Raw genomic sequence first — 11,220 nt, 5'->3', positions numbered from 1 at the left:
TCATGTGATCAAAATTGGCAAATGGTTCATACTTATGACCATTGCTGTGTCTCAAGCTTCTGATAAGCAGTCAATGGGAAAGCCAGATTCACTTAACAACCGCAGTTAAGTGAATCAACTGCAGTGATTCACTTAATTGTGGCAACAAAGATCGTATAATGGGGCAAAACCCACTTAACAAATGTCTCACTTAATAACAGAAATTTTGAACTCAGTTGTGGTCGTAAGTTGAGGATTATCTGTAGTTGGCTATTCTAAAATCTAAAAAGGCAACTACTGTTACTTAGTCAGGTCTGCTCCACATTATAGCTATGAATTTTATTTCAGTTTCCTAACTGAATACCTCTGCACTTGTCTTTTGTTTTTATTTGCAATCTATTTTTGACCCATTAACATCATATTCAATATTCTATCAACTTTTGTCTCATCTACCAAACATGTGACTACTCCTGTCACCTCTGCATCTACAGTATTAACATAAATACGGAAGAAGTAAGGTCTCAGCTTTGTAACATCCCATGGGATATCTCCCCAATTTGGTGAAGAATTCTCGAGGAACATCCTTCACCTATAATTTTTATGCCCATTAAGAAATTATTTAATGGTCATATCATTCAGGTCATGGGTTATGGACAGGCTTGCTAATCAGAATGTCACGGGGCATTCCATCAGATGCTTTGCTGAAGTACAGATGCATTTTGTCTACAACTTGTTCATAGTCTGATACGGAAAGGAGAAAAGGTTAAGTCTGGCAAAACTTGTGCTTGACAACTTCAGATGTCTGGTAATCACTTCATTGTTCTCCAAGTGCATACTGATTAATTACTTTACTGCTCTGGAATCTTCTAGGAATCAATATTGGATTGGTCTGTAGTCCAAAGGGACAGTTTCCCCCTGGGAAGGATGTTTGTTGTCCTCTAATGTTGTACTTTGCCCACTTCCCACAATTTGTCAAAGATAATGGAGACTACTATCAACACTGCAAAGTTGAGGTTTTTTTTTTTTTAAAGTATAATTTGTCAAGCAACCCAAGATGAAGAATCTGTACAGTAACACTGTTTTCATCAAGTTGAGCTTGGCTCCTAGTAACTTACAGAGACATATCTATTCAGTTTTTTCTCACATAAAGACAAGTACTTACTGCTTTCTTCTAGATTGTGTGTGTGTTTAATTTTTCGTCTAAATTAACCTCATAGATTTACTTCAGAAAACATGTACTCTTTTTTCTAGTTCAAAGTCTTCTCAGCAGTGTCAAATATTGATCTTGCTGGATATAGATGAATATTGATTTTTCAAAAGACTAACCGAATCTTACACTGGTTATCTGGAGAACTAAGGCAGAAATCGAAACCCTGGAGCATTATTTTCAATCAATTAATTAAAAAAAAACACCTAAACATATTTAAAATTCAGATCTACACTACAGTAAATGGGGAAAAAAATCCAAACACTTCTTTTTCAAAGAATCAAACTTTGGTGCATTGAAGCTAATATAAACTAGCGAGTTGTTTTAGAGTTTCTGGAGTAAAGTGATTACTCCAATAGTAGCAAACAAGCTTTACAGGAAATTCAGATATCTGAATATGGGTAAAAGTGTATGTTTAACATAATGATGAAACTTCAATTCCCACATTTGCAGAGTTGATCACTAGATCACAACACAGCAATAAAAAACGCTGAAATTCATTTCAATCTACAAATGGGTTTCAACTCTCACTTGATAATTTAATACTTTTATTTATTTATTTAGACATCTTCTTACGGTACAAAAGGAAACACTATCCAAGCGATCCCAGCTGGGCGATTAGAATCCGCAAAAGGGGGGGGGGGGAGAGATCCCTACAGTGGAAAAAGAAAAGGATCAGAAATTTTAAAAACATCTACCTTTTATCCACTTTCCCCGACCGTAGTTGTATAAAACGCAGTTGGCTAAGCAGCGCCCATTATTGCAAACGGAGCGAGAGGATGAGCGCAGAATGTAGTTCAAACAAGGTAAAAGGAGAAAACAATTCAAAGGAGGAAAATAAAGACGTTGCAAATGTCAGGGTAATTTAATAATAATAATAACAAAAAGCCTGGCGGAAGCAGCGAGGAAGACTTCGATCTTCGTGCAATTTGGCAAGTTTCATTACTAAGCAGTCGAGAATCCTGGAATCAAGTTGCTTTTTTATATCCAGGCAAGAACCAGCGGGCTTCAGCAACGCCGTTCACACGATTGCTCCGTATCTCAACAAGCGCGCTGATTTGAAAGTGAACCCCAAGTGAATTTTCTGCGCAGACCCTTTTCACCCATAATTGCAAAGTCGGGGCCACCACGTGCTGTCCGGGAGCACGAAGTCAGGCAGTCCCTTCGTTCCCTTTGGTCGACAAGAGGCCCCGCCCTTCCTGCTTGGGCAGCCATAGAAATCCCGCCTCGCGCCAGCCCCGCCTCCCTCGAGCCCGGCCATTGGCAGCCCCGGGAAAAAAAGGCGGGGCCAGGCTGTTGTTATGATAAAGAGCGGCCCCGCCTCCGCCTCGTGGGCGAAGAGCTTCGCCGAGCCGGCTCCTTGTTTTCTCTGGCGCTCAAGCAACTCTTTAAAAACGGCTCTGGGCGAAAGCCTCATTTACATCCCAGGCCCCGCCTTTTTCCTTCCAGGGCGCTCGTACGGCCGCTTAAAAAAAAGTTAGCTTCCCAAGCTCCGCCTCCTCCGCTCTACTCGAAGACGTCGGGACTCCGGTCCCCTTCTCGCCCCCCCCTTCACTCCCCAGGATTAAGGGCTTGATCTAACTGGTCCTCCTCAAGAGTCGAAGATCCCTGTTCCTCACGGCGCCCCGCCCTTCGGATCCCAACCCCGCCCCTTTCCTCCTCCGCCCGCGCCCCTCCCCCCGTGAGCCCCATCTGTTTCTCCGGCGTCGAATGCTTAGCGGAGCGCGCGCTTGTTTTTTAAACCGTTGCTTGGACCGGGCAACAGTTGCGGCCGCGGCGAACTGAGGCGAAAAGAGTGGGGGGAGGGAGTGGAGGGGGAAAGAGATGAGTCTTTGCGGCGGCAGCCCCCGCCGAGAGCAGCGCCGCCTTCGCCTGCACTAGAGGACCCCCCCCCCCAAGCGAACAGGGAGGAGGAGCGGAGGGTGAGGAGGCGCCAACCCGGAGGAACCCCATGCCGAGAAGCGGGCGCGGAGCGGGCAGCCGTGGCCGCTGAGGGGGGAAAAGAGGGCACTTCGGTCGCAGGAAGGGAGAAGAGCATCTCGCTCCGGGCCGGCGGCGCGAGATGTGTCCGGAGGAGGACGGAGGCTGCGGCGACGGAGCGGGAGGGGTCTCGACTGCTGCGGCGGCGGCAGCGACGACTGTTACTTCAGCCGCGATCGGAGGAGCGGAGGGCTCGACGGCGGCGGCCAGTGCCGCCGGGTCGGCCGCGGAGACGAGCGCCCTGAGCGAGCTCCGCTCCTGGTGGGAAGTGCCGGCCATAGCTCACTTCTGCTCGCTCTTCAGGACCGCTTTCCGCCTGCCGGACTTCGAGATTGAGGTGAGTTCGGGCTCCGAGGGGGGAGAGGAAGGGAAAGGGAGCGCGGCCGTGCTCGGTAGGAACGGCCGGCCCTCAGAGCCACCCGCCGGCCTCTGTCCCGAAGGAGAAGCGGGAGGCTAGGACAATACTTTCTGTGGGGGTGAGGAGGAGGGGGGGGGGCTTCTGAAGCGCCTGGCCGTCTGTCCCCAAACACCGCACGGTGGGGAAGGGGAGGGTCAGTATCGCGGACATTTCCACCCCTCCCCCATCGCGGGGCGGGGGTGGACAGACGGGCAGGCAGGGCTGCTTCTCCAAAAAGTTGTGGTCTTCCTTATCTTCGGGGTGTTTTGGGGACGCCTTTTAAAAAAGTGGTGTCGCCCGAGGCGGTCGGAGATTGTGGCGGCGTCGATGTGCGAACAATGACAAGAGAGTTAGCCGAAAGCCCAACCGAGGGGGGAGGGGGAGGGGAAGGATGCCTTGCTCCCGAGTAAACGTGCGCAAACCCTCCCCTGGGAAACGCTATAAAGCGGGCGAGTCGGATGGAGAAAGGGAAGCCTCGGCTCGCATATACGGAACAGCGCCAAACAATAGTTTTCCTTCTGTTTTGTATTTACTGTATCGCTTAATCCCCCCCCCCCTTTAAAGCTTATTTCTTGGTGGGGGAGGTTTGATCCCACCGGTTGTCGTCCCCACCACCACCAATGAAGTGTCACAGTTGGCGAGCAGGATCCTTTCTTTATAACCCCAAGGGGGATCCTTATTTGTTCGGAGCCAGGATGTGTGGGAGCGATGTGGAGACTTCGGCGGCCCTTTGAAAAGCAAAGTAATGCTTCTCTGTGTGTGCTATCTTGATTATCTCTTCTTTTTATCAGTTCACTGAGCAAGCTGCTCCGATTCTAAAGTCTTCCATTTTGCTGTTCTGGCTCTTTTTTAAAGTTTTGCCACCAGGTACCAGTATTGAAAAGGAGGTTTCCATTTCAAAGATAGGAAGTTTCCATCTTATCTCTCTGGTGGCCTGAGATCAGTCCAAGGGGTTTGAAAAGAGTTTGCTTTGCTTCCATTATTCCTGCAGGGAAAAGATGGGTAAAGAGGGAGGGGAGTTTTGGTTCTCCATGCAAGCTAGGGTGGTGCTTGTAAGCTCCCTCCAGGTTTTGTGACAATCAAGTTGTAGGCTTTGTGGCAATTGAGCAGGCGTTGTGTTTCTCCTCCTTTTCTCTTTTAAGGTTCTCTGGGGTTTAGACTTCCATTTTCATAGGAAAGCAGCGCATTGACATTCATTCAGCTGAAGTTGGGAAATCTGCTTAGCAGCTAGTAAAATGGATAAACACAATTATTGTAATAGTGAATTACTGTAAGTTTTACATTGGATAAGTTACTCTTATTTTTTTTCAAAAAAAAAAAACCTCTCGAATTTTGTCTGTTTATCCAACATTACTATCCTGGGATTTAGAAAGGGTGTTTTTCCAGCATTGCTCAGTTGCTTGTCCAGTATACAGTCTTAAAAATACAATACGGTGCACTTAATTTGACTCGCGGAAAGTATATGAGCTTGAGGCAGTGGTTTTATTTGATTTGTTGCATAATTTTACCAATACTGAAAGTAATTAGGTCAAATGGAAGAATATGACCAGGATATGTCTATGCAGACCTCCCAGAGCCCTTGTGTCATTTTCCAAGATCTTAAGTAGCTTAGGCCAATGTGATTAAACCTGAGTTTACCATCTGTTTATAACAGATGCAATAACTTTAGTACTCATTTTCTTTTCAACTTTTAAAATGTGTATGATAAGATCCTGTTAGGCTCTCTTCATAGCCTACGAAACTCAGTGAAATGTAAACATATTTATATAATTGCTATTTTAAAATAGCTATTAATTAAACTAGTGTTATAATATATGTACTCTGTGGATAGCATTTGGAATAAGGATAAGAATTGCTTCCCTAAAGGTTGTTTAAAATGGTATCATTATTAGAGACTCAGATCTGTGATCTATAGAAAAATTGTTAACTCACTGGTAAGGAAAGTAACATAGAAAGTTGAGGTTGGGTTACCTTGTTTCTGTACATAAAGAATACATTCAGGTTTATTTTTGTAACTTGCCCTTGTGTGTTATCAGACATAGGCTATTTATAAAAGCTAGAATACATTTTGATGTTTAGTTATAGGGGCACATGCGTTTATATGTTCCTGCTGAAATGTGTTTGAGCAGCACATGTTGTATGCACGAATATTAAGCTAATTTACAAAATTTAGCGCAGGGAATAAAATATAGTGTTTGAATTGTATTAGCACGGTATTTTTATGCCTAATTTTAAAATCAGTCAAATCTATCTTGCTTTGTAACCTCTATGTAAGTGTGATTGACATAGTCAGCAGTAAGGCATGGTTAATGATTGTGAGTATAATGTCTTGCTGTGTTTTTGAATGTAGATACAAGGATGTATGTTCAGGTTTAATTTTATTGTCGCCTTAAATATTAGTTTTGGCTCGAGTTCATCTTTGGTGAGTTAAGTATTGCTGTGACATGTTTGTGATTTTCAAAGATAGTCTGAATCTTCTTTCCCAAGATACTCAGTACAGCAGGATGTGAGAACTCTTACAACTCTTTTAACAGGATGTGAATGTAGAGGGAGGAGAGAATCCCTTATGCAGTGCTAAATTTCTGAAAGGGTAAATTATCTTCCAGTGATAGTACTCCTTAGCAAAAAGAGCTCCTCCTTCATCTATTGATGTGGAGTCTTAAAAGAAATTTCCCTGTCCAAGCATATGAAGCAGGGGGAAAGATCTTGAATTTACAATGATAAAAGGCAATTGTACTAGCCTTTCACCTTTGGAGGCTGAAGTGGCATCTGGTTTGTTTCACAAATAAGTCAGTTTGGACTCTAGTTCCTCAACTTCCATACTAAGTGGGAACATTTAAAATGGTCTGGAGGGATTATGCATTTCGGAGGGAGATGAAGGAAGATCTGTGATGCACCTCTCCTTTCTTAGTTTATTCCCTTTTAATAAAAACATACCTACAGATCTATATTTACTTATGTTGAATATAATGTTTTTAAAATAAGAGCTCTGTGAAATAAAAGCTGTTATTAATGAAACTGAGAGAAAGTAATGAGTAGACATTTTATGCTGGATTTCTATATTGAAATATATTTGCGGGGTAATATAAGAGAATGATGATTTGAAAAGGGAGTACTAGGAGAATTCAGCTATGAATTCTTCCGGGAAAATATATAGATGGTACAAGCATACAAATACTTGGAAAGTAGTGGAGTTAAGGACTGAATTATTGTTGGAAGATTGTCAGACTAAAGCTTCACATCACCACTTGAACATTTAATATCTTTATTATCCATCATGATTTATATGTTGAAGATGCAAAGACTTGCACTTTTATTGTTAAGGATCAGTATTGTGAAAAACTACATATGTTTTTACAATATTGTTATTTGCTTCAAGAACTTCAGATGTGGATAATGTTATTTCATTATACAACTCTCATATTTCATGGTTACAAGTTCTAGAAAATAAACATTTTTGTATTGGAACAATTTGAATATATACCTTATCAGTAAAATAAATGCAATACAGGTAATCTTCAACTTATAACCATTCATTTAGTGACTGTTCAAAGTTACAACAGCACTAAAAAGTGACTTATGTCTAGTTTTCACACTTACAATCTTGCAGCATCCCCACGGTCACATGATCAAAATTCAGATGCTTGGGAACTGGTTCATATTTATGATTTGTTGCAATGTTCACTTTTTGTGACCTCCTGACAAGCAAAGCCAGTGGGAAAGCCAGTTTCACTTAACAACTGCAATGCTTTGCTTAACAATTGTGACAACGATTGTAAAATGGAACAAAATTCACTTAATAGCAATAGCAGTTAGACTTATATACCGCTTCATAGGGCTTTCAGCCCTCTCTAAGCGGTTTACAGAGTCAGCATATCGCCCCCAACAATCCGGGTCCTCATTTCACCCACCTCGGAAGGATGGAAGGCTGAGTCAACCTTGAGCCGGTGAGATTTGAACCGCTGAACTGCAGATAACAGTCAGCTGAAGTGGCCTGCAGTACTGCACCCTAACCACTGCACCACCTCGGCTCTTAGTAAGACTTAACTGTCTTACTTTGCAACAGAAATGTTGGGCTCGATTGTTATAAGTTGAGGACTACCTGTATAAGATTTTTTTTTTCATTGTTACATGTTTTCAAGAGTTTTAATCAACTTTGATGGTTTTTTACTTTTTGTAAATTTGCATTCAGTATTATCAGAAGAAACATTGAATGATTTAATTATAGATTAAGATATGTTATTTTCATATACATTTTGATTAATGATCAGTTGCGCACCTTTATTCTTGAAATGGAAGACCCATCATTTTTATGCACAATTTTTTCTCAACAAATATCTATGATTCATGGTTTTCCTATATGTGATTTGTATATTGATTTTTAAGAGATTTTAATCATGTTATTCCATAGCTTAAGAACGTGGAATGTTATGAAGATACATGGGAAGTTTAACAATAAAAACAACCAATGTGGACAATTATAACCTAGCCATGCACATTCTTATTAGTTGAAAATTTGGGGTTGTTTTAGATTATGGGCATTGCTAAATACTACTAAGAGGTTTGTAGTATTTGTGTAGGCTTAAAGTGCTTCCAGATTTGTTTGTCCAGCCTAGGAGTGTTATCTTTAGTATTGTACCTTTTGAACTCAGGGCTTAGAAATTGAGTTAAGGTAGTGCTTGGACATTTCCAAAGTGTTTTGCCCATGTATGTATGCTGTTTTCCCCTCACATAATCAGCATGAATGTTATACTAGTTTTCCAGAGCAATACTTGATAAGTTATGTAGCATAATGATGGTAATCTCACAATCTTCTTTTGCTATTATTTTCTTTAGTTTTTTAGTATTGTGAAACAAAGATAGCATGGGCTGCAGTTGGATCCCATTCCTCTTTCTCAGAAAAGTGGCTTATTTCTTTATTCTTATACCTCAGAACTGCTATCTTGGACTAGAGAGCAACCTTTAAACTACACCAAAAAATGGAACCATAGGAAAAAGACCCCACAATAGAATAGTATAGAATTCGTTATTGGCCAAATGTGATTGGACACACAAGGAATTTGTCTTCCGTCAAATTCACATTAATCCACAACTTTTTGTCAGAAGAAAGCATTTTAAAGATGGACAAATTTTAATCCTTAAATTTTAAAGATGGGCAATTGCCTTGAAAAACGATGATCAATTGCAACATTTATTTAGATTTATGACGAGAGAGCTAAGCAAATATATTTTTATGTCTTGTTTCCATGTGTCAGAGTGGAAGATTCTGGAGCAGCAGCAATATGGAGGTGGTTTACATTCACCCTTTTCTGGCTTTACCAGTCGAGTGTACAGTCCTAAGATTCCCTGTTTGTCTTTTTTCCAAGCACCAACCATACTTGACCTTGCTTAGCTTCCAAGCCCAGACAAGGTTAGCCAGCTGTTGCCTTTGCTGAATGAAGGATTGAGCCAACCTATCTTTTGATGTTCTACATTTAAACATCTGATCTGTCCTGCCAAGTATTATATAATGAGCTTGACTCTTCCGGAATTAACCTGAAGCTTTACAATCATTGCTTGCTAGGAATGCTAGAAGTTACAGCCTGGGCTTAATTGTAGTTTTCCAATTTAGAAAAAAAAATAGATAATATAAAGAAAACAGGATAAACAAAAAGCAAGTTAGTTTGTGTAGGTGATGCAAAACAGTTAGGTAGAAGGTACAGTGAAAATGTTGCAAGCATCACCTACCATAATATACAAGTGTTGCACTATTTTTTTCCCCAGAAAATATTAGCTTGAAAAGAATAATTCACAGATAGTGAATTTCACATCAGCTATTGGTAGCACATGCATATAAGAATTTAGATGTCTTTGAACTCTTTTGCCAATTTTCAAGAACATTTAATTTATTTCTAATTCTAAATGTCAGTATGTAATGAAAGTATATCTCTCACATTTCTTTGCAGGCATAAGACACAAAGACTTTTTTAAAAATATCTGGTTCTGAATTTATAAGCTTTACCCCAGTTGGGATTATTAATAGTAGTCTCTATACTGATGTCCTTCGTTGTCCTTTTTAGAGAAGAAACTTGACATTGATTTTCATCTGTGCTGTCCAGAGTTTTGTCTTTTTCATTCTCAGTCCACAACATTATGCTTACTAGACTAGTAGATGGTGATCCTTCCAGATGTGTACTTCATTCACCAGCTGGATATCTCAGAATGTGTGAAGCAGATGTCCTTTTTTCTTTTCCTGGACTGCTCTTTAAAGACAGGCTGAAGAAGGGGAATGGATTTACGAAGCTGGTTGGCTTAAATAAAGCAGTGCATCCATCAGACAAGGCTCTGGGTATTGTTATGGGAAGAAAATGTTGAACAGCCAAGCCCCCATGCTGGCTTTAGCAGAGGCAGCTGCCTCACGCGACTCAGGATCCCTTTTTTCAAGACATCGCAGCTGTGGGCTTGGAGGGGAGGAGGTGGTTCAGCTCTGACCAGGTCAAAAGTTCAGTGGGACATGAGAGAGATGCATGTGCAAAAAGAATATTACACATTAAAAAATATTAGATGTTTCAGAACATTGCTAGAAGAAACCCAGGCATTGAATACTTCAGAATTTCAAGGATATTTAAGATATAGTAACATCCTAATCAAGTTGAGAAAATAGGAATGATGTATGGGATTGTCAGAAACAGGGTGGTTTTCTTTTTTAGAAAATATTTTTTAATGGCCAATCATTTTAGTGATTGATTGCCTGTATTATTGTACCTAATTTTAAAGGCTATGCCTTCCTAATTTGCAAAAAAAAATTATATGCACCTGAGTTTTTATTTGCCTCCTGCCATCTTTTGTACTTTTTATTGCTGTACTGGCCTATTTAGTTTTTCTTGGCTTGTATAGTATTAGAACAACTCTTTATCATCTTAATATGGCAATATCAAAAGTATTAGTATTTTGAAATACTCCGTAAAAGCATGAAGTGTTATTCTCAGTTGCTAGTTACCCCTCTATAAAGAAAGAAAGTCTAAACTAAAAGTCATAAAATGAAAGTGTGCTAGTTGTGTTTCCTGAAGAGTCAAAGTATGCTGGATAGGAATGGTATGATCTGCTTATTATGACAACAGATACTACAATAGTATCATGCATATTTTACTATGATATGCTAATTATTGGGTTTTTTATAACTACGTAGGCTGCCTCAAGTCATTCTGGAGTAAGTCTGCCGTCTAAATTCTAATAAATAAATCTAACACCTGTAATTTGAAAGTACAGAATTGCTGCTAATAGGAAAACAACACACATTTGGTGCTTTTTTTTGTATAAGTTATGGTGACTTATGAGTTTAGAATCAGAATGTCCTGCACAACTGATTGACTTCTAATATTATCTGATTTGCTCCTTTATTGTAAGGCACATTTGTGTGTGTTTATCTTTTGCAGAGAGTGGCTTTTCATCCTACGTTAACTGAATTCCAGTTAGAGATCACTAACCTATAGCACCATGATGGTCAACCTATGGCACATGTGCCAGAGGTGGCACACAGAGTCCTCTCTACAGGCACGCCAGCTGTCATCCAGGCCTAGCTGCAATGCACATGCGCGCACGCCTCCCACTGGCCAATTAGTCTTCAAGTCTCTGCCATGCATGCATGGGGAGGAACATGCATGCATGGGCAGAGCGC

General features: G+C 40.9%; 1 protein-coding gene across 3 annotated transcripts in view; it reads left to right on the top strand.

Moving 5' to 3' along the window:
• Positions 1 to 2,813: 2,813 nt before the first annotated feature.
• LOC116511353 (cat eye syndrome critical region protein 2) overlaps positions 2,814 to 11,220 on the top strand; it is an 84,784-nt gene continuing 76,377 nt past the window's right edge. The window contains exon 1 of one of the 3 annotated variants that reach the window (XM_032221289.1): positions 2,814 to 3,503. In XM_032221289.1, the coding sequence (XP_032077180.1) occupies positions 3,249 to 3,503 (255 nt within the window). In that variant the 5' untranslated portion in view covers positions 2,814 to 3,248. The remainder of the gene's footprint in view (positions 3,504 to 11,220) is intronic. The other 2 variants (XM_032221287.1, XM_032221288.1) reach the window with 2 other exon arrangements.

This window comes from Thamnophis elegans, chromosome 7 (genome assembly GCF_009769535.1).
Source record: "Thamnophis elegans isolate rThaEle1 chromosome 7, rThaEle1.pri, whole genome shotgun sequence".
Lineage (NCBI taxonomy): Eukaryota > Metazoa > Chordata > Lepidosauria > Squamata > Colubridae > Thamnophis > Thamnophis elegans.
The sequence above is the reverse complement of the archived record's forward strand: the minus strand, read 5'-3'. Positions and strand labels throughout refer to the sequence as shown.